At 36.8% G+C, this 24,326-nt stretch overlaps 1 protein-coding gene across 1 annotated transcript in view; it reads left to right on the forward strand.

Moving 5' to 3' along the window:
• The first annotated feature begins 414 nt into the window (after nt 1–414).
• The window catches only part of LOC309476674 (adhesion G protein-coupled receptor D2), a 42,684-nt gene continuing 18,772 nt past the window's right edge, over nt 415–24,326 (forward strand). Inside the window, exons 1-20 of the mRNA XM_082139821.1 lie at nt 415–493; nt 705–741; nt 908–935; nt 1,159–1,377; nt 1,465–2,103; nt 2,501–2,662; nt 3,165–3,238; nt 3,444–3,716; nt 3,843–3,954; nt 4,189–4,326; nt 4,418–4,523; nt 5,424–5,535; nt 5,742–5,797; nt 5,893–6,019; nt 7,045–7,148; nt 7,764–7,866; nt 8,625–8,778; nt 9,162–9,295; nt 10,257–10,366; nt 11,236–11,356. Coding sequence (XP_081995947.1) covers nt 706–741; nt 908–935; nt 1,159–1,377; nt 1,465–2,103; nt 2,501–2,662; nt 3,165–3,238; nt 3,444–3,716; nt 3,843–3,954; nt 4,189–4,326; nt 4,418–4,523; nt 5,424–5,535; nt 5,742–5,797; nt 5,893–6,019; nt 7,045–7,148; nt 7,764–7,866; nt 8,625–8,778; nt 9,162–9,295; nt 10,257–10,366; nt 11,236–11,356 — 2,808 coding nt within the window. The 5' untranslated portion in view covers nt 415–493; nt 705. The remainder of the gene's footprint in view (nt 494–704; nt 742–907; nt 936–1,158; nt 1,378–1,464; nt 2,104–2,500; nt 2,663–3,164; nt 3,239–3,443; nt 3,717–3,842; nt 3,955–4,188; nt 4,327–4,417; nt 4,524–5,423; nt 5,536–5,741; nt 5,798–5,892; nt 6,020–7,044; nt 7,149–7,763; nt 7,867–8,624; nt 8,779–9,161; nt 9,296–10,256; nt 10,367–11,235; nt 11,357–24,326) is intronic.

Consider the following 24,326-nt stretch of genomic DNA (forward strand, 5'->3'; position numbering starts at 1 on the left):
TCCGTTGTATGACATGTTTTACTTAATCTTTTATCTGAAGTAGGCTATGTTTACATTCAAGGGGCCACAAAATGATTTTATTTTTAGTTAAAAATAGTATAACATAAAGTGCTAAAAATCTATTAGTAAAAAGCGAAAAATTACGTTATTTTTCTTATTTTAATTTGTCCCCACTGTTGTGGACAAAGGTTGTTTTTTTTAAAATGTTATTTACAACATAAATGTCTTTATAACTGACAGCAAAATGCGATCCATTCTCATAGTAAAACACAATTCTATTTAGACCTCACAGACTCGAAACATCATGTCCATCGTGAGGGGAGTGGCGGGAGTTACTCTCTCCTCCTCGAGCGGGAGGCGCGCTGCTGCTTCTCATGATCTCACACAGGAGTTCCTCACAACACTTTCAACGGAAAGCACATGCGAACCGTTTGCTAAACTTTACTTTTCGAGGTAAAATATGACTTACGACTAAAACTTTACCTCGTATCAGGTAATGTGCAGTTTTATTCTGTTTGAGGCTTTTAAATATACATCCATCATTACGTTTCTGCTAGAGCTGACCTTAAGTAATGTTTTTTTTTTTCCCTGTAACATTTTTAGATTAAAATGTTTAAACAAATTAAAAGCGTTTCATTTTATTGTTCATTAATAAGTTTATGAGCTGTTAAAATGCCCACTGTTAATGAGTATTTTGTTTGCAGGATGAATCTGTTGAAAATTATTTGCTCCAACATTATTGTAAGTAACGTTAACGTTAGTCCATGTATCCTAATAAAATATACGTTTGACAATATACTGTTATGAGTTCTTATGTTAATATATTATAACAAAACCATATAATTAATTTAATTAATTTAAATTAATTAATATTATTAATATATATAATAACAAACCTTTTTTCAAGGTACTCATTCATCACTGCATGGAAAAAGGTAACCACAGCATTCATATGATCTTCAAAGTTTAAAGTTAAATGTAATATGCTTAAAATTTTGATATAGGCTCATCACGGATGACTGATTTCTGTTATAATCGTCTTACTAAGATGTTAAGATCACATGGACAGAATCTGTTCACAGTTTGTTACACATAAAGTGTCAAATGCATACGATGTAAGGCTGTTTGAGTCTAAATGAAACACTCCTGTGTTTACAGTGGAGAGCAAAACCCTGCTTACACATGAGGACTTTTACCCTGAGTATGTGCCAGATCGCCAGCCATGGCTCAGTGCCAGCAAGCTCTGCCGCCAGCGTTCAGGGACCCTAGCGGTGGTGTCCAGTACCAAAGAGATTAAAAAGATGAACACTTTTCTACGGTCCCTGAATATCACCCAACCTGTATGGATAGAAAGTGCAGGCATGTTCCAAAAAAGTGGTGCGTGCCAAAGCCTATGTTGCCCTGCAAATGCATTTGTATCTTTCTTTAATAAATATTGCATGTTGTTTTCTAAAACATTTCTAGGTCCTCCAGATATATACATGCTGGAATTTCCAGTGCGGCCACACCGGAAATCGGCTCGCCTCCGCCATAAGTTCCTAAACATGGAAGCGCTAACGGTTTGCGCTCACCTCCAGCTTGATCCAACTTGCCACGGACTTTCCACAGTCTTCTCATACGCCATAAAGTCATTTATTAAAGAATTCCAACTCCAAGCTCGAATCACAGGGAATGAACCCGTCCAGCTTGCATTGCTGGTGCATGGTTCAAACACCACCTATGTAACAGGCTTTCCCAATGATGCCTCCTGGCACTTTGTATGTGCAAGCTTGGTTGCGAATAGTGGAAAGTGGGGCATCTGGGTGGATGGAACGGTGGTGGGTTCTGGGAATTTCCTCAACTCATTGAATCACATCGGAGGAGATGGCCTTTTCATGATTGGACAAGACCAGGAGACCTATGGAGGCTACAACAGTGGCAAGGCGCTTTGTGGGAACGTTACGCAGCTGTACATGTGGGATCGTTTGCTGGTCGACGCTGAAATCCAAAGCATGGAAAAAGTTTGTTCACCCGTTCCTTCTGGCTTGTTCTTCAAATGGAATGAGTCCGCACTGGAAATAGAGACGTCGCTACAGACACGCAGAAGGAACTCGCCTTGTCAAGGTAGAGATGGCGGAGGTGGTATTGCGCCCTCAAATCTTTGAGTTATATTTTCCACTCTTCCACCAATGCGAAATTGCGAATACAGCCAAGTTGTCATTGGAAACCTCAGGCTGAGATGGTTGTAAATATTTCATCCATGCGGTAATGCTGAGACCCACCCCTTCGGATCATACACTTCCCATCACATGAGTCATGGACCCAGAGTTCCCTATTCTTTTCTGAAGAGAGGACATATGGTCCTTACAGACTTGGAGAGCTCAAGAACTATGACTCATGGTGACCTCTTAAAATTGGCAGACTAGAAGCAAATTTAGCTTGCTGGCTGTTCGGCAGCCCCAGAGTTTGCTCAAAAGGATCAATCTTCTGCTTAACTATTTTTGGTTCTTGTTTCTTTTAGGTTCCAAAAGCCAACCACCAGACCAACTTATCTCTGGCTTGCATCACAATTTTTCCGTCCTCATGTCTAACAAGGCCTGTGTAACCTTTGACCCTTCAAGTGGGATACTGATTAATGACTCATGTTTGACGCACAGAGGAAGTGTTTGCCTGTTTCCAAAAGGTGATCACCTGCTTTCGAGTAACAATATGAATATTTTAATAATAAATTACATCTCCATTGGAGACAGTTGGAAAATCGTTTGCGGTTTCGTCAGATGTCATTCATCTCATTAGAGTGCATGCAACAACATATCCGATTCATGGACAAATGACTCTTATGAACCTCCCAGTTACAGTTAGAATCAGACTGTGAATCGTTCAGAAAAATGGCTCACTGAACTGCAGACCATTTTTCTTTTTTGTCCTATTGAAAACTAACCATGAACCATTACTGTGATGCATAGTGTTGTGAGACTTACATAAGTTTATTCATTCACTGGTTGCTCATATGAAATTTTGTAAGTAAAGATTCATTTTAACAATATGTTGTATTTTAGGAGCCAGTGACTTCCTAGGTTTTGGTTTTGTTTTGGTATTTTTGTTGTTGTTTTGTTTTGAGTTCTGGAAATGCAATTTCTTGTGCATGTGTGTGATAATCCAGGTTTTTTCCTTCTTTATTTCAGAGCAGCTGGACTTCTTAGGATTTCCTGGGACCTCGTTCTTCTCACAAGTCAGCAATGAGTTTCATTCCAAATCTGTGAGTTAGAGCTCAAGGCTGATTTTTATTAGATTCACTATAAACCTCCAGATTTCATGGAGAAATGGCTTCTTATAGCATTGTAAATCCATTTCCTTCTTATTTTTAACCTATCCTTCAATTTTTTTTTAGATCAAAGTATAGTCAGTATTGACACATAGACATATATAATATAACTTGATATTGCATTATCCTTTCTCCACAGAATACAAATGTAACCTTGTTCTCTGAGAACGAATTGACTCGTCATATTTTCCTCTTGAGTGCCATATTGAGAATTATGGACAGCAATGCAAACATTATCACACGTTCTGATCTCCTGTACCTCATCGAAACCATTGAGAAGGCCGCTCAACTCAATAAAATTGCTGTTCCCACTGAGGTCTTCATATTCATGATCCGCAATTGCTTGGAACTAGTTAGCAGACTCATTGACCCGGATATGGCTGAACAATGGGAGAATTTGAGAGATCATGGGGTATGTTGTGCAATTGGAGTTGGTTCTACCCTGCTCTTCTGGAACCAAATCCTAAAAAAAAAAAAAAAAGAAGTGGATGGTAACTCTAATGTCAGGTTTATGAGTATGTTTCCTGTATTATCTCAGAATTACCTCGGACCATTGACAATGGTAGAGAACATTGACAAGCTGCTGTGGACATTGGCGGATGAGCTTTGGGCTGAGCGCAAAAGCTTTACAATGTCAACAAAGAACATGGGTACAGTGTTTTTTGCCTCATTTAGCATGACTTGGTAGCATAATCTCAGACCTCGGACAAATAGGAGTCAATATTTGTTTTCTTGAGAGGTGGAGTAATAAAGATAAACCTCTCTTGTCTGTTATTGTATTCAAGCAGTTATTAATATTTAGCCATGGCTACTTTGGTTGTCCCACCATAAAAACCGCATGAGTGTTTGTTATATCGAGAGTCACGAAACTTTTGCTTCCTCAGATATTCATCTGGAGCCTCGAGGGCTGGCGCAGATGAGCTGCGGTATTGTGTTCAAGCCCTCGATCCACGGCGGTCAGTTCAGCGGCCATGATGAGATCCTCATATCAGAGTCAGAAATGCAGAGAGTCTTTTCATTGGGTGAGATCAGGGTAAATTGCTTATTTCTAAAGATAAATGTTGTGATGCGAGCCAGTTTTAAAGAATCTTTATCTTCAATGTTATTTGACAGGCCACAAGGATGTCATGCTTATTTATACCTACTACAGTAACCTGGTAGAGAAGTCGTTCAGACTGGAGGTCAAAACACCCGCTGACCAACAGACCAATGGCAAGAGGTTAGCAAGAGCCTCCTGAATCTCTCCACACCAAATAGAATTTAAATATTTTAATTATAAATTGCTATTGAAACGCTATCAGGGTTTTTCCTTGTTTCGAAAACGGTCTTTGGTGGCAGGCAGCAGACGAACACGCTCATCCACACACACAGTACAAAGAACCCTACCCACATGAACTGCGAGCCCAGTGCTGACAATAAATTTAAAAAAAAATGCAAAGAAATTATGAAATAAAAAAATATCAGATCATAAAACAAACTTTTTACATATAAATTTACAGATTTTTATGTATGAAATAGTTCTGAATGACCGCTTTAAAAAGTGGACAACAAAGTAACACATTACATAGAAGTGGTAGGTCTACTTTTTTTTAGCATTTAGCCTACTCTCCAAAGATCGCCATTATAATCACTGAAGCTGTCAATTACAACGCGAGGTACACAAAGCGGCGCTCTTGCGAAAACTCCCATTATAATCAATGAAGCTGTGCAATGAATCTCTTATTGACATCGTGTTTATACTTATAATGAAATGATTTGCGAGCGTGCGGAACTCGCACTCAACAAAAACTCTGGTGTTTTTTGAGCGGATTCTGACTAACTTAAACACCATTGGCCATTGCGTTCACATGCTCAACAGATGTCTGTGATTGGCTACATTGCTCAACGCTGCAAAAACACTTTGTAAACCTTTGATGCTCTTCATAGAGCGCTTACAGTAACACTCACTGAAGCGTTTGAAAGCAGACGGCTATCAATTGGTACCGGTACAGCAGAACGGCAAGTATCATCACATTAAATGATCAAATAAATGTGTGGTGGGGCAAAAATTCATTTTGGCGACCGCCAAAATATTTTCAATGCAGGAAAAACCCTGGTTACTTTGTTCCTTTATTTTTAGGCATCACACTGGTCAGTCAGACACGGCAGTAATCTCAGCGACAGTGCGGGATGTGCAGAGGGCAGAAAATGTTCCCGTCTCCGTCCAGTACACTCTATCCTCTGGAATTGTGGTAAAAAACACTCATATTTGCTGTTTTAAAAATCATATCTTCAAATAACCTCTAACATAGGCTCAAGACAAAAACACAACAAAATTACTAAAATTTTAACTAAAATGAAAATGAAAACAAAATATTACAATAAAACTATAATAGTATATCAGTGATACTAAAATAGCAATGCTCTGACATAGAAAAGTTTTATATTTTTCCTTTAGGGAGAGAACTCCAAGCAAGTGACGCCCATCTGTGTCTTTTGGAATATCGAATTCATGTAAGTGAATGTAATCATGTTACAAAACTACTAACTGGTGTTTTGTCGTATTACAGTCTCTTGTTTGGGTCTGATTTAGTGTCTCATGTCCAAAGGGCGGGTCATACAAGTGCTTGGTCCAATAAAGGGTGCAGAGTGTTGCCTTCTCCTCCTGATGTCACATCCTGCTTTTGCAACCACACCACCAATTTTGCTGTCCTAATGAATTATATGGAGCCAGAGGTATGTTTAGAGTATGTGCTTTGAATTGTAACAAATACACACACACACACACACACACACACACACACACACACACACACACACACACACACACACACACACACACACACACACACACACACACACACACACACACACACACACACACACACACACACACACATAACACACAAGCCTTACCTTTTCAGAGATTCTCTGACCCAGTTGCCTTGCCATAAAAATTTAAGCCTTGTCAAATTCGCTCAGATCTTTATTTTATTGCTTACCATCTAATCTACCAAGACCTTAAAGGGATACTCCACTTTAAAATGAAAATTCTGTCATCATATACTCACCCTCATGTTGTTTCAAACCTGTATGAATTTCTTTCTTCTGCTGAACAGAAAGGAAGATATTTAGAAGAATGTCAGTAACCAGACAGTTTCTGGTCCCATTGACTTCCATAGTATATTTTTTTCCTACTATGGAAGTCAATGAGACCGGAAAATGTCTGGTTACTGACATTCTTCTAAATATCTTACTTTCTGTTCAGCAGAAGAAAGAAATTCATACAGGTTTGTTAGAAGATGATCAATAAAATTAACGTCACCTGTGACTGTTCACAATGTTTTGGCTTATCAGTGTGTATCCCTTTAAGTCTTAAAAGTCTGAAAAGTGTTTTAAAAGCCATTTAAAAATGATCATTAATCATTATAAAGATAATGTCTTCACTGATCATATTTTCTCTTACACCGCAATCTGTCCAGTAGAGGTCACTGTGAGCTTACAAAAGCAAGCGAGCCTTAATAATAGCCTTCGTGATTTTGTATTCACAATTATGTGAGAAGTTGGAATTAAAGGAGCAAATATGGTCTCTCATTGATGTCTAGTGCCACTATATAACCATCCAGTGCAATAAGAGTCATCAAACCCGCATATATATATATATATATATGGTAGTTAACCTATATCTCCAACAGTTAGATTGAGAGACAGAGTGTGAGGAGTGCAAGATCGTTGTGTTTTGATGGGTCTTTTCCCTGCAGTGGAGTGCTAAAGAGGAGAGCATTTTGACGAAGCTGACATTTATCGGATCCGGAGCCTCTCTCTGCGCACTGGTGGTGACCTTGATGCTGTTTACCGTGTTAGAGTAAGTGGTTTTCACGGATGCACTGCCACGCCAACAGCATATTCCCATTCCATGATGTCGCTCTGGCATCATTTGATTCACTATCTTATCTTTATGACGACCGACTTCTAGTGTTGAGTTCATAAAGGTCATGACATTGCATAACATTTGCTCAAATCACAGTCTGTGAGCTCACAGTCCTCGCGCTTGTCAATAGCGCTCAGTCGTGAGGCAGAATACGTATTGAAAACCTCTAATCGGCTAATTAGCGCTCCGTGCCAAATGAGCTCGAAGCCGAAGTTTTATGGTGACATTACAGGGAAGTTAATTAAAGGAAAGAGTCACACAAAGGGAGGTTAATCAGCGCAGTATCAGCCAAGCTGATTTCTTTAAGAGATTTATGGCCACTAATCAACACACACACACACACACACACACACACACACACACACACACACACACACACACACACACACACACACACACACACACACACACACACACACACACACACACACACACACACACACACACACACACACACACACTTCATCTGTTTTACCCAAATAAATAACATTTTGCCCGATTTTTTTCTATTTCATAAACATTTGCCATTAAATGTATTTGTTTTAACAGCATCCCGAAATCAGATCGCACATCAGTCCACAAGAATCTTTTTGTGTCTCTGACTTGTGCTCAAATTGTCCTTCTCTGCAGTGGTTCTGCTGTTCATAATAAGGTACAATGTTTTTCACACTTTCATTTGGTTGCACAACTTTTAAAACTGTTGGTTTTTAAAATCGATTTTAATAGAATAATTAATTACCAATCAATCAATATTTCTGTCTCAACAATGTGGTGAGATATTTTTTTTGCATTATTTGTAGACTAGTACAGTTTTCATTTAAGTATCATTTAAGTATATTAAGTATTTAATGTTGTTGTGTGCTTTTGTTATTTTTATTATTTTTATTTTAAATATTCTTGTATAGGTTTAATAAATTTTTTCTTTAGTCTTAGTCATTTAATTATTTTACTTCAATTACTTACATTTTTAAGTTAAATTTTTTTTGGTAATCTAATATGTATCATTTTAGTTACAATAACAACACTGCTATGTAGAATCAGAATCACAATGTATTCATAATATTAAAGTAATTATCTGTTTAACTTTAGTATTTACCACACAAGGTCATGTGTTAGTCTTTTTGCTTTGTTTAAGATGGTCAACTTTGCGTAGTGTCTAACAACACACGTCCGCAAGTGGCTTAATGCTTTTTTAAATGTTAGTTGGGGTCATTATACAGAATTTTGAGTCAGTTTTTAAAGTCTTTTTAGATCAATTACAAAAATCGTACCAGCAGTCTGACAGTGCCTTAAAACAACTTTAGTGTTGTTGTTATATTTGGCATTGCGTAAAATGGCATACGGCCGTGTTTGTGTGGATGTTTGACCTTTTGACCCTTGACTGCCTGCTCTCTGACCTCTGCCCCGTAGGTGGCCTGCACGCTTGTGGCAGCTCTGATGCATTTGTTCTTCTTGGCAGCGTTCAGCTGGATGCTGGTTGAGGGCCTGCTGCTCTGGAGCAAAGTAGTGAGCGTTAATTTGAGCGAGGACCGCCACATGAAATACTACTACCTGATTGGCTGGGGTAATAATTGCATTCCGCCCCTCCGATCTCCTCTTCGATCTGTTGTGGATAGGCACACTTATTGATTGGGTTCAGGAGTACAGGAATGCTGGTTTTGTACTTTATTGTTCCACTGAGTATTTCTATAATTTTCTTTTTTCTTCTTTCTTAGACAAGGAATACTACCATGTCTGTACTATATACTAAGAGCACAAGCATAATTTTCAAGCAACACATTTCATAAAAAAAAAAAAAAATTGTTGACAAAAAGATGCAACTTGATTGAGAGTAATAGTGAAAGTAAAGTAAAATAAATGTGGAGTATTTTTTGTTCACAGGTGCCGCCCAAATGCTTTTTGTCCCACTCAGACACCTGTAATGTAGAAATGTCTGTGCTTGAACAGGTCTGCCCGTGCTGATCGTTACCATCACACTGGCCTCTGCCTCTGGGAACTATTCAGCCGATGGCCACTGCTGGCTCAGTGTTCAGAACGGCGTCATATGGGGCTTTGCCGGCCCAGTCATCTTCATTGTTATGGTGTGTCGCTACATCTATTATTATTGTTATATATTTTTATATAAAAGAATAATATTAAAAACACACATACATATGATATTTTTGTTATGTATGGTATTTTTTTTTAATAATAATAATAATAATAAAATAGTACACAAATATATAAAACATGTTCTTTTTTATTTTATTTATATACAGTCAACATTTGAAGTGGACCAAAACCTTTTATCAAAGTTATACATGATTTTTGAACAACATCCGTTCTTGTCTTAGGACATCTTTGATGAAATTTTTTGATCCACTTCAAATGTTGACTACTGTATATATATATATGTTTGTGTACACACATATATGCACATATTGTTATTACAAAATGTAATATTTATAATTTTTACATTACATTCTTATTATATAATATATAATAAATACTATTTTAATGTTTGTTTTAATATATATATATATATATATATATATAAAACAAAAAACACATGAATACACACATATATAATAACAAAAATATGACATTTTTGTTATGTATGGTATTTTATATATATATAAAATAACACAAATATATAAAATGTGTTCTTTATATATATATATATATATATATATGCACATATGTATTATGTATTATGTATAATTTTACAATATACTAATATTTATAATTTTATATTACAGTATATTCTTATTATATAATAGTATTTGTTTATTATATATTTTAATGTTTATACTGTTCTATTATAAGCATATATATAAAACATAACAATAATAAAAAAAACATGTTTATTATAAATTACAATATATAATAATTTTGTATATGTGCACATATTGAATATTTATAATGATATATATATATATATATATATATATATTATATATGCTTATATATATATATACAAATTCTAATATTTATGTTTATTATATATTTATTATTTGAATAATTATGTTATATTTATACTTAAAATTTAATTTGGTGTATTAGGTGAATATCATGATTCTGACCCGTGTGGCCCTGATCACCATCGCCACAGCCAAGAGAAGATCTTTGATGATGAACAACAGCCCGGAAGAGCAAGTCTCTGAGCAGATAAGGTAGGACACCTCTCTTCCTCTCGTATTCAGGTACGGGAAGGGGAAGGATTCTCATTAGCTCATTCTTCGGTGCCTTAAGGATCGCCACATGGAGGCACCCTTTCACAGCTGTGCTCGTGAACAGTAGTCCTGTCTGCTTGTGGAGTCTGACTGATCCTCAGTCCTGTTGGCTTTCTATTAAAATGATCTATTTGCACATTACAGCCTCTTTCAACATCAAATGTTTTGTTTGTTTTTTGGTCCATTAATGGAACGATTAGACTTTTTTGCAAGGATCACAAAGTAAACTTTCAGGCAGCTCCTTCACTGCAGGAATTTTTAAAAACAGGCCTTTTTACTGATTCTCATGTTGGTTTATAGATTCAGCTTCTCCTTGAGACCATAAATAACCATAACGCAAATTAAGCTGCCACATGTACCCGGCGTTTGGACGAGCCTGGACCTCCGGCATCAGTCGTTGAGGTGGGGCCCTCAGAAGGCCCCTGTGTGTAAAAAATATCAATGTGACTCTTGAAAGCCCGTGGTCAAATACAGCGTTCTCCAAGGAAAATCAAACACACGCTTCCTCCGCTTGGCAGGACCTGTTCGGACAGCAGCTGGTTCGCTTTAGCGGTTACCTGAATAGGGAGGTAATTTTATACTAAACAGAATTAAAAGCGATTTAGCGTGGAAATTGTCACAATGTGAGAATAAGCAGCAGCTCCTGTTGTGCTGGGAATGACCCCTGAAATCTGTCTTCTCCAGTGTAAAACCAAAGAGGAGTGTGTGTGTGTGTGTGATCATATGCATGCATGATTATAAATAAAACAATGTGTTTTCCATATCAGATCTTCCTGTTCTGATTTTTGCGTGCTTTTTTTGTGTTTTAGGGCGGCGGTGAAATCCGTACTGGTTCTGTTGCCGATCCTGGGCCTGACCTGGCTCTGTGGAGTCCTGGTGCCGTTCTCCGTGGTTATCGCTTACATCTTCAGCCTCCTGAACTCACTGCAGGTAAGAGTGTTTCTCTCACTCTTGCCCTCAACGCCAGGCAAATACATCTGAAGTCTGCGGCACGTGAATGCCGTTGGGTTGCGTTAGCACTGAAGCCCACAGTGGTTTTAGCTGAGGTAAACAGTGGGGAGTGAAGAGATAATTGCTGTTTAACATGGAGACGGCACAGACTGAGAGCATCTGTGTGTGTGTGTGTGTGTGTGTGACTGGAGTAGAATGAAGTTTTATTCAGACTTCTGGTAAACGCAGCGGTTTCTTTGAGACTTTATTCTCGCCTTTTCTGCGTCCGTGCGTTCCTAAAAATCTGTAATGGTAGTTGCCGGCCAGGTTTTTCTGTTTTCCAGTGTTTCTCTTTTAGTAACTGTCAGAATCTGGGTGAAATTATTTTTGGCGGAAGACAAAGGATTCCAAACAGATCCTCTGTTACTTCCTTTTCCCGTTAAATCATTATAAATGGCCAGTGAAATTCTTCCTAAAGCTGCTTTATTACAGCCAAACAGCACTTTTTTGTGTGTTTGATTCTGGGAAATTGATTTGGTCATTTTCTTGATTATTTTATTTATTTTTAAGTGTGTGTGTGTGCGTGTATGTATGTATGTATCGTGTGTGTGTGTGTATATATATATATACCACTTTATCTGGCACAAAATCTAAATATTCAGAATACTGCATTAAATTAATCAAAATACTGCATCATCTTTGTCTTTTCTCATTTGTAATATTCTGCTGTCTTCTGGAAAGCATGTACAGTAGCTTTCATGCACAAAGCAGTATGTTTTTATTTATAAATATATTTAACATCATTCTGTACATGGTAAACACTTCTGAGATCAACAAAAATAATTTTCAGAAATGTATATTAGTTTTGTAATTTATATTTATTTTATATATAATATGAGTACCACTTTTAAAAAGGTGCAAAATCAAAATACATTTAATATTCATTTAAATCTACATGTCTATTTTTAATATTCTGCTTTCTTGAGGAAAAGCTGTACAGTGGTTTTCAAAGCACAAAGCAGTATACTTTTATTTATTTTTTTATTTGTTAAATGTTTTTTATATATTTTTTTTATATCATTCTGTGCTTGATTAGCACTTTTGAAATCGACAAATTTTTTTTGTACTGCGATTAATCAAAATGACCTCACATTGGTACTCTCAGTGTCAACAGCTTTAAGTGCGTCGAACAGAATATCGCAGTGTGTTATTTCGATCAAAGAAAGAAAAGTGTGTCATTCTTTATGCGTTACAAGCCTGTGAATCCCGAATCCTGTGTTTGCGGTCTGTAGAGCTCCTTAATCAGTTGTTTCTGTAATAGAGCTGTATATATCACAAGAAAATCAATAGAGATTTAGCCTGACTCGCATCATTAAACCACGCTATAAATAGTTTATTTTTTTCCCCATTTTAGTATCTTACAGAGCTGAGGCTCTGTATGATATAAACTTTTGTCTTTGAAGGTCCTACGGTAAAATGTGTTTTAGATGTGGATGTTGTTTTCCTTGGAAGTATTTATATTGTAATCATACTTTAGTTAATGGCATAAATAGAATTTCCATATGGATTCCTCTCAAACAGGCTGCTTTCCTATAGTATTTATGGATTTTTCCCAAGGTTTTCTTAATCTATTGAGTTTTAAAAGTTTCAAAAGTGAAGTTCTAACCTAATTCAAACATTGTATTTTTGTATGTACAAGCATACATGATGCAGTGTGGATGTAGAAGGTGCCTGTAATGTAGTGTTTAAGCCTGTTTCTAGTGATGAAACTGTGTCCTTCATCCCTGCACTGTAAAAAAAATATTGTTGGTTTAACATAAAAAAAGTAAGTCACCTGGATGCCTTAAAATTTTGAGTTCATTGAAATTAAAATATTGAGTTAATACAACAAAGGAGATTGGTTTAATAAATAGAAACTCAAAATATTATGTTATCTGAATCACATTAAATTTCTAAGTTGATTTGACAAAAAAAAAGTTATGATAACAAATCATGAAAATATTTTTACATTTTGGAAACTGCTATATCATTAAATAGCTTCATAGAAATATAGTATAAGTTTGATTTTACGACTTGTTTTAGAATGTTGAATATGTTTAAAACAGAGATATGTATTCTGTACTATAATTATATTTTATGGGGAACCATTTTAAAACATAAATAATCTGTAAAATGGATAAATTGCAACACAACATTCATCATCAAGTATTGGCGTTGGTAAATTTCACAAAAGCTTCATTTATCTAAGCAAAAATATAGTGAAAATAATAATGTTGAAATGTTAAAACAGATGTTACATTTTTTTTTTTACTTTTTTTTTTTTAATTTATTTTAAAGTGTAATTTATTCCTGAATTTTCAGCGTCACATGATCCTTTAGAAATCATTCTAATATGCTGATTTAGTGCTCAAGGAGCATTTCTAATAATTATAAATGCTTAATATTTGTGTGGAAACCATGATAGTTTTTTTTCTTCCAGGATTCTTATGAAATAGAAATCCTTGCTGAATAAAAGTATAATTATTTTTTTTTTAAACTTACTGATCCCAAACTTTTGTATATATATTTACCTTTGCCAACTTTTTTTCTGAAAGTCCACGTCTTCCTATTTTTTTAACACATAAAATTATACCTTTTATATACATAAAAATATACCTTTTCATAGTTCCTAGAACTTGGCGGAAATAACCCGCTTTTTGGTGTGTTTGCACCACAGAACTGGGATTTTAGTTAGGAACAACTTTAGGGGGAACTAAATTAGCTCCTACTTCAGAGTCGGGTCTAAACGAACACAATAGGAACACGCGAAACACCAGCATCCGCCATTAAAAAAAAGCTTTGTACACACAGATTATAGCCTATATATTTACTCTAGAAACTAACTCTACGAACATGGAAAACAGTGATAGATGGACCTCTCAACTTTGCGCTGAGGAGAAAATCCAACATGACTTTGAGGGGACCAAGCAAAACATGATTATGTATTTCTTCTCCGCTAGCGACACTGAACATCAATCTCACGGCATACGCTAATAACTTTTCATTACTGTCTACTTTCTTTGCATAGCAGTTGTATCTAATAACGTATTAGACAGGACTGTTAGACAGATCGAAAACTAATGAATATGGAGAATGCGAGCGCTGTGTGCTCAGGCTCTGGCTGGCGTTCTCTGCGCCGTCAAAATAAAAGTCACAACAACAAGCGCGGCTTACGTCACTTCAGAGTTCCTACTGGCGGTTAGCCTGGGAAAACCCAGACAACTTCCGGCAAATTTAGATTTGCTCTGCAAGTAGTCTGGCTAAGAGCTCATTCAAGCCCATTTCTAATCCCTCGAAATCGCGGCACCAATCAGAAACGTTGGGGCGGGCTTTACACGATGACGATCGCTCTGATTGGTTTTAGGTCTATCCAATTGCGCCCAGAGGCATTTGAGCGACGTCCGTTGGTGAAGCGCAGCAACTTTTAAATGCATTATTATATTAAAATTGTAAACACATGAGGACAGTCTCCATGAAAGACCCACTGGCAGATGAACGTGCTACTACATTTCTCTCCGAAACGGTAGGAAATGAAATTTAATAGAGGATTTTAACTGTGACAAGATGATTGACAGGACAGTTTACGTGACGGGATGCACTCGACAGATCTGTCCGATAAAGATGACGAAGTAGTATGTCCCAAAGCTTGCCTACTTTTTTGCTACACATTCAAAAGTAAATACCTTTTCTTCACAAAAAGAGTACATACTTTTATGGCGTAGTGTAACTTAGGCGAATTGGGACGCAGCATATGGCTTTACACGGTGATGATCGCTCTGATTGGTTTTAGGTCTATCCAATTGCGCCCAGAGGCATTTGAGCGACATCCGTTGGTGACGCCCCTTTGGAAATGAGTTATTAATGAAGCTTTGCCAGACCATAACTCAGTTACTACTGAGAATGGTCTGGTTTTAACCAGGCTAACTGGCGGTGCGAATGCAACCAGGAAAACGTCCATAGGGGAACATTAGTTCTTGGGGAATCACCCTGGTGGCTATATCCTAGAATTGAGTGCCTAGAACTACCCAGTGCGAAAGCCTCTATTGTCACTACAGATTTTAGCTCCAAATCAGTCCAAACTGAAAATGAGTCAGAGATTTTTTTTGGGGGGGAGATGTAGAATCCACAGGAAATCACCACAGGCCTTTGTGTGATCGTTTCACCGCTTGGATATTTTGCCAGCTTCTTCCTTTTCAAATGTGGCAGGTGAAAAATATAACTCCCATGTGTTAAAGACCAAACTGATTGAACTGTTTTCTCTCTCTAAATTCCACCCTTTGTTTTGCCCACAGCTCTTTTATATCGGCTCGGGTCTCTAGAGCTGCGAACAATGACAATAAAACTGTGCTTTTTACCCAGCTGCATTGTAAAGTCAACCTCGTTAGAAAACCCAGCCACTCCGGCAGCAACGAAACGACAAACTTCATATGAAGTTTTATGAAGTTGTTGACAATGATTCCCTCACTTATCGTCAATTAACGCTTTTATGCCACGTATTTTCTGTTTGTTTTGACGTGCGTTGAGAACGTACCTCCACTGTATCCAGAGTGCTTGAGTCGTTCGATGCCACAGACCTTGTGTTTAAGTGCTCCGTATATGTTGTAAGCTATTAAATACTTCGGTACGGCCCATGGTTTTAAAAGGAAGCAGAGACGGCACGCGCTCATATGAATGCAGACCGCATGGGGCGGTGAATGAAACATTCTACCATCTGAAGCTGCTTTGATTGAGGATATATTCATAATTTCATTGGCACGGTTGCTCTCTAAGCAACGCCCTTGAAAATCTGAGGAATATAACAGGCTCACTTTATCCAGAGAGTCCTATGGCGTTATGTGAAATTCCTGTTGTCATTCCATGTTTCATTGTATTTTCAATAGGCAGCAATAACAACATAACTTAAGCCACAGGACTTTATTGTTAAATCAATAAAAGTAATAATGTTGACAAGCTCTTTTCATTGTCCGCACTTCCTGTTGGTTTGAGTGAGGGAAACATGACAAACAAATCATTCTTATTTATTTAGTGCTAAGCATGAAATGGCTTCATTTGCATATTTCGTAAAAAAAAAAAAAAAGTTTTACTTTTCGTGTGGTAGTTATTCAGTCTTCTAGCTTTAATATCATTTTTATATATTAGCTTTAATAGAGCATCCCATAGGAATGAAATGTAGACCTTTTCATTAAGAATATGTTTCAGTAAAAAGTGGTACAAATATTTTTCTTAAGTGGGTTGGAATGTATTATGGCGTCGAGAAGTGCTGTTTTTCTTTTGAAGAAATGTTAAATAACATTAGTGTAACATTTCTACAACACATGAGACTGTGAACTCTTTAGATATTATTGTTTCTACATTTGCCAGAATTAATACATGAAGCTAAAACTTAATGTTGTTTAATTTAAGCATTCTTACTGATGATAATTTGGGAATTTTAGAGGGCGACACATAGTTTAATGTATAACATTATCCTGTTCAGACGACTCCAAAACGCACTTATTAATTTTGTATTATTTACTAACTCCTGCACCATAAATACCACCACGTGCTTCTCCATCAGGCTGGAAATAAATGGCTTTGGGTGAGGACGGGGTGGGGAGGGGGAAGTGGAGGTGCTTCATTTGGTCATAAATCGCACGACCCTCTGTCATCCAATCTCGGTGCAATGTCATTCAAAAACTCAGTGCTATCCATTACCGGTATATAATAGGCCCTCCAGCATGCATTGTCCATAGCATTATACGCTCATAATTTCCCTCTATCAATAACTTTGAGGATAGAGAGTTTAAAGGGGGTTTGGGGTCACAAACTCAGGACAAGTTTTTTGGGTGTTGCAGTAAGGTGAATCCTACAATCCTTATACCTTTTTATTATTTACTTTGTTAAGTAACTTAATTATTTAGCAAAAATTATAATTATAAAAAAATAAAATAATTTGTGGGTACTTTGAAAGTATTTTTTTATATAAACATAAATTAAAAATTATACTACATACATTTTCCACTTTTTGCTAAAAGTTTGCAGCGCAAGACACGAATAAAATAGAAATCTTAATGTGAAATGAAACGCATTAGCATCCATATTCATACACGGTTTCAGCAGAGTCACTACAAACACCTCCTGAAGTCTTTAACGAAGTGTTTTGGGAAATTATTTTGACATGGATGCAAGTTGAGGTCAACAGGGTGGGCAGCCTGGGCGAGCGCCACACAAGCCCCTCACAAAGAGACGAGCGACTCATTTTAAAAACTCTCCGTAACAAACAAAATCAGGACAGGAATCCCTCAGTCAAGACAGGTGTCCAGCTCGTCTCTCACTCCTCATGCCCTCCATGGTCAGCCGGTCCCCAAACCCCCGGTCAGGGAAATGTTTTTCAAGTTGAATTGTTTAAGACGGAAAACACGGAAAAATGTCTGTTAAAGATTAAGCTTGGTACTGATGTTCACAAATATCCTATATTAGATGTGCTAAAGGATAACTCTCGTCAAAATGCAACCTAGGGTCTTTTTGTTAATCTACCCGAAGCAACCTTTCGTTTAAAAGCATAATTAGGATGGAAACGCCACAAGTTTGACCGTATTTTAGTTTTCGGTCAAATTGCCTTTTGAATGGGAGTGCTAGGGACACTACTATGATAGCATCAAAAATCGCTATTTTTAAAAGACTAAGAAGGCTCGACACAACATGAAACTGTGCTCGAAGTATCACCAGGGGCTCTACACATGAACTCGAGCATTGACAACATTGTTTGTGTACACAGAGTTTACTAAAAAGAAAGATTTTGAACAACTCACTGTAGCTGTGTCCGCCGGCATTTTGACAGTCAAAAATAGTCGATCTCCGAATGCAACGTAACAGGGAGGAGAGTAAAGATGGAAAGCTCCTAAAGCTTAGTTCCATATAAATTCACGGATAATTTGTTGTTTTGTCGTTAGTGAAAATCAATATTGACCTTGTATTTGAAAAAGTGCTCATATAAGAAACAAAACTAAAATTCAGAGTCAGTTCATTCGCATTCGGAGATCGACTATTTTTGTCTGGCGGACACACAGCTACAGTGAGTTGTTCAAAATCTTTCTTTTTAGTAAACTCTGTGTACACAAACAATGTTCTCAATGCTTGAGTTCATGTGTAGAGCCCCTGTTGATACTTCGAGTTTCATGTTGTGTCGAGCCTTCTTAGTGTTTTAAAAATTGTGATTTTTGATGCTATCATAGTAGTGCCCCAAGCACTCCCATTCAAAAGGCAATTTGACCGAAAACGAAAATACGGTCAAACTTAAAAGTGGCGTTTCCATCCTAATTATGCTTTTAAAAGTTTGCCTCGGGTAGATTCACACAAAGACACTAGGTTGCATTTTGGCGAGAGTTACCCTTCAATAGCTGTGTCTATATCTGTCTATCTATCCATCCATCCATCCATCCATCCATCCATCCATCCATCCAGTCAAAAGTTTGGAAACATTAAAATGTTTGTATTTTTCAAAGAAGTCTCTTATGCTCAACAAGGCTGTATTTATTTAATCAAATAAATTACAAACAGTAATATAGTTAAATATTATTACCATTTAAAATAATTGTATTCTATTTTAATATATTTTGAAATATAATTTATTCCTGTGATGGTAAAGCTGAATTTTCAGCATAATTATTCCAGTCTTTAGTGTCACATGATCCTTCAGAAATCATTCCAATATGATGATCTGATGATCAAGAAACATTTTATTATTATCATTATCAATGTTGAAAAGAGTTTATGCTCTTTTAACATTTTTGAGCGAACAATTGGTGAACAACATTTTGCAGACCCATGTTTTAGACCCCTTAATGTAGGATTCATCTTTTTAGGGCAACCCACAAGCAATTAAATCATATATATATGGCTTATGTTCAAACATAAATAATTAGAAAGTCATCACTGATAAAATGTTTCTATATATGTGCCATTGAGTGTGAGATTCGGCCCTACTGCATAAAGAAAAATGGCCAAAAAGCAACAAATAATCGTTGTGAATAACGTGCTTCCTGTCGAGAGGAAAGGGAATTCCACGGCTCGCACGAATCACCAAAAGAGCCCGTCGCGTTTGGCACCCACCCGCATTTATTTGCTTTATAATTACCTGCCAGCTCTGTGTAGTAATAGTTTGTGTCATAGGAAAGCAAATCACTCGGCTACCCTGGCAGGAGATTGAGGATCACATGACCCGCTGGGAACGACCTCGCAACCCCTCTTACAACAACACGGCCCTCACATGTTTAACCTCTGGTGTCAGAAACCACTCCGACACCCAAATTACGTTGAAAGAATGGCCACTTCATTTATAATTTCAGCTGATATAGTTTTATGAGCTGGGCGATATCTTTTAAATCAGTTTTAATCTGAGAGCTGCGGACTGTTTGGTGAGCTTTGATGTATACTTTGCAGATAATTAACAAGAACTGGGTCAGTCTGGGCAAGAGAAAAGCTCTTGCTCTTTTTTCTATAAAGGCTGTCAAACGCTGATGCCAATTTACCAGCGAGCAATTCGTTTTCTGCATGGAAATGAAATCCAAAATAAACACGGTATGTATTATTCATGCCTGCGCTCTTTTTAAATCATTATTTCATCTGAAAGAAATCCTAATTGTGAGGCTTGCTTGTTGTTGACTAGAATGAAGCGTTTTTAATCGTTGGTTTGTCTTAAAATTTCACGACTGAAGTCGTACATGCACATTCTGTTAAAATAAATTACAAACCAAACACGTATCCGTGTTAAGATTTATTCATTGGGACAAGAGGAATCCCAAATATATTTTGCCCAGTGTGAAACATTTCAGCCCTTTTGCCCTTCCTGTGTGGCGGGACTGTCGTCATGTGACATTTCCCCTGCTGTCTGGCCTCTAACGATTGTTTACAAGGATATGTTGATTCGTATTAATCTGGTTCTTGTCGTTTCGGTGGGTTTTGTTAAGAGTTACCCACCCTAGGTGGGAAAAAGCACAGGGTTGCTGACAGCTCGGCTCTCGGCTGCGGAGTTGGGCTTTTTACACTGTGCAGATGTGGTCTTTGGGCTTTGTTTTTCTAAGTAATTATCGTCATTAAGTCAAAGCATGTGCCAATCATCTGCCTTTGAGTTGGGCCCAGTTCAGGCCGAAAACCACCTTAATGCTTGAAGTGCGTCAAAACTCTCAGGTCTCAACTGGACTCATTAGCTCTTGAAAAAGGCAAGTGGTTGAGTTTGGTCCGCTGGCAGTTTCGAATTTTATGGTAGTCCGTTTTAAGGCTTTTCACCTCTTGCTCAATCATACCGAAAACACTCCGGTTTAAGTTTATGTAGGGGTCAATCAATGACAAAATAAGAGATGAGATTGAGATGAAAAATATTTTTTTTTATTTGTTTAATCAAGTTTGTAGGAATGGTATCTTTGTTTTCTTGTCGGTTACAACATTTTATTTATTTATTTTATTTACTTATTTTTTTATTTTAATGAGTCAAAAAAAATGTAAGTGTTGTTATCATCAAGCAAAACATTTTTTTTTCATACACCTAATTTTTTAATAAAACTTTTCAAACATTATTCCTCCTTTTTTATCATGATTAATCATGAATGTCGTGAAACTTTCTTAAAGGTTATTTAGCTTGACCCAAATTAACCTTGGTTTTTCATTAAAGTGACCTTGACATGAAGGTCTACAGGGATCGTCTCTGTAATATAATTTCCTGTTTTATGGGTTTTATTTTCACGTGACATTAAAATGGCTTCCTGCATGTTGGTTACACCACACTGACTTTGATTCAACTCTTTTTAAATATTAAAAGTATCTTTAAAATTAAACCGTAGCATTGCATAGTTTGAAAATAAATTATCATAAAAGATTAAGCCCCTTATGTTTAAAAAAAAAAAGAATTCCAGCCTCTTTACATTTTTTATTTTGTGTTTTGTTGCGTTTTGTGTATTGTCTGAATAGTTCTACCATATAATTTTTTTTTTTTTTTACATTTACATTTTTTTTATTTTTTTTTTATAATGTATTTTTGAATCATTGAATAGATCCAGACCAAAAAGAAAAGAAAAATCACACCATTGACATTTACATGTAATGATATAATATTCTTGTGGGAAGGATGTTTAGCTAAAACGATCAGACAGCGCGAAGACTGTTTCACACGACGGCGAAGAGACAAAGTCTAGAAACACAGACTCTGAAATAGACAAAGAGACTGGAAAACGAAGACGAATGAAGTGCTCATGTCGATGAACTACCATTCGTTTTCACTTAGGACTGCCGTGAGCCGTGGTCAACCCTAAACGCATGTGACGTTCGCTCCGAGTTATAAGGATTGATGCTCTTGGTGTAAAGTGTCTTAACCGCATGTGGCACGACTCGGGCACATGCCATTAACCCCCCAGCCCACTCAAATCTGAAGAAGAAAACAAGACGACTCCCAGACAAAGTAGTCTCTAGATGTGGTTTTTATTGTGCTTTCTTATAAATCAAATCTTTATTTGCCATGTTGCAATATAAAATCTGGTAATAATAATCTGCAATAATATTTAGCTGGAAATAACCTTATTTACAGTACATCGAATTATGCCCAAATGCATGATTGCAGGTGCGTGATATTGAACACAGCACTGAGAGTTCTGGGTCCAGTCCCAGCTGTTCCTTCTTAGCCGTTTGAAGCCTGACATTTTTCTAGCTTTCAGTGGAAAGTATGTAATTAGAATTTTGCCTGAGATTGGCAGGGCGGTCTCATGCGTTTTGACAGCGGGGGCACTCAGAAATGTCTGTTGGATGCCTAAGTATTTTTAATTAAACAGTTTTTTGGCACACGGGGCCTCCTTTTCTCCTCAAGTTCAAAGAGTGTGGCTTGACCCATGTGTTAAGAGTTTGTATCAATTTTCTGCAAGGATGTTTGACTTGGCCCTTCGAAGCATGCAATGTGAAATTGTCTTGTTTAAAAGCGAATTTGTTTACCATTCACTCTCTCTCTGTCGACTCTCACACATGTGTGCCATGAGCTTTTGGTGTTTAGTTACTTTGGTTTCTAAGTGTCCAGCCTGTTCTTTCTCTCTTTTTTTTTTAAATGCATAAAAAATGCCAATATTTGATGTTAAATTAGAACTTTTGTATGAACTTTTTGAAGAAGATTTATATATAATATAAAATCTATAAAATATTAAATATACAATTTAATTTAATTTAATTGAAATTATTATATATATTATTTACCAATTTTAAACTAAAATAATAAGTTATATAAATATTATGAATTATTTTTGATCTGAAAAAAAGTGATTTCTTGATTCTTGATCTCACTTTTTGTGACAGCATTAAACTTGAACAAATACATTTGCACTAAATACAACCAGTAAAACAGGAACAAATTCTGAAATGTATAACTCAATATTATTGTGATGAACTGCAGCGTTTATTGTACTAAACTAAAATACTGTGCTGGGAGTCAAATGATTTTGTTTGTTTAAACTGGTTCATGATGATTGCGTCAATCAATTCAGTCAAATTAACATATCTTGTCAACATTTAAATACGACCAACACCTTCTAGGAAGACTCGATAAATCTTTATAAAGCTGTCAATGCAATTCAATTAGATTTTTTGTTTCTTTTATCCATTACAGGTTTAAAATTCCTCCATCATATGGGCGTAGAGAATAAGGCTTTTTTTTTTTTTTGAGGATTTGCTTAGAAAACTGTCCTCTGAAATGGCGTAATACCATATTTTCGTCATAAATTTCTTTTTTACTATCATATTTTTCTCCCTTGCACAAGACTGAATATGTGCTCTTGTGATGACTAACCTTCAGATGCATCTGAAGATCCATTCGGTGTATAACGAGATATTAAACCTGTCGTTTGACTTTGTAAAAGGCTGTTGGGAAGGCGCAGAAATGTGGATGTTGTAATGATCCCGATTGTTATTTTTTTCTGCGTCCAATTTGAGAGCAGAGAGGGTGTTTCTGCTGTATACACGGTTGCGCTCTGCGATAGCAGGGAACATCTGTTTTGCGCTTGTTGTTCCTCTTGGCTGCTTCTCAATTGGATTTCCTCAAGCAGGTCCAAGAGCTGTCACCTCTGCCAGGCTCTGTTAGCTATCACCGCCGGACCCTATATTAAGAAGGGCTTTCAGGGCTAAGTTAATAACTCTCCCCGCCTCCCCTGACTGCCTCACACTGCCTGTGCCGTTCTCTACCTCGTCTGTTCGCTGCTGGGTGGCCTGTGGGTATCCCTTCTCGTTTTCAGCTCCTCCCTGCCTCGATAGGGCCTTATATACACTGAATCTGCCTCGTTACATTTCTCTCTCCCCTTCATTTACATTTTGGACCACATTAGTAAAATTTCGGCAGAAATTTCTTGGCAAAAAAAGTCCATTGTCTATTGTCAATAGTAGAAGATGTATGAAGCACAGCTCACACAGAAGTCACTTTCGGAGCAAGCAGCTTTCTGTTGGTCAACGTGGTGAAAAAAAAGTGAGAAAACCAGTTGCCTGAAAAAATTAAGTAATAAACTTCATGCGTAATTGAAAAAATTAAGTTACGTGAACTTGACAGTTCTAACTTAATTTTTTCAATTACGCATGAAGTATATTTACTTAATAATTTTAAGGCAATGGGTTTCCTACATTTTTTACGTTAAACCAGTGAACCTATTGCAAAATCTGTGTGCAAATTCCCAATTGCGTGAATTGCTTATAAAATGACTGGATTTCACATGTAAAAATTCACAGGATAACGATAAATGTTGGTTTGTGCTGTAGACGTGAATGATGCCTCAAATCACTTTTACTTTTATATGCAATCAGACTTTTCACCTGGTGGACGCAAGAATGGTGGAATAATTCCACATTGCAATGTGGATAAAGTGGTATCATAAAAATGGAATTAACTGATGGAGTTAGAATTATCGCTAACACTTTAGTTTAGGGTCCAATT

This window comes from Leuciscus leuciscus (assembly GCF_965113295.1).
Source record: "Leuciscus leuciscus genome assembly, chromosome: 15".
NCBI classification, from domain to species: Eukaryota; Metazoa; Chordata; class Actinopteri; order Cypriniformes; family Leuciscidae; genus Leuciscus; species Leuciscus leuciscus.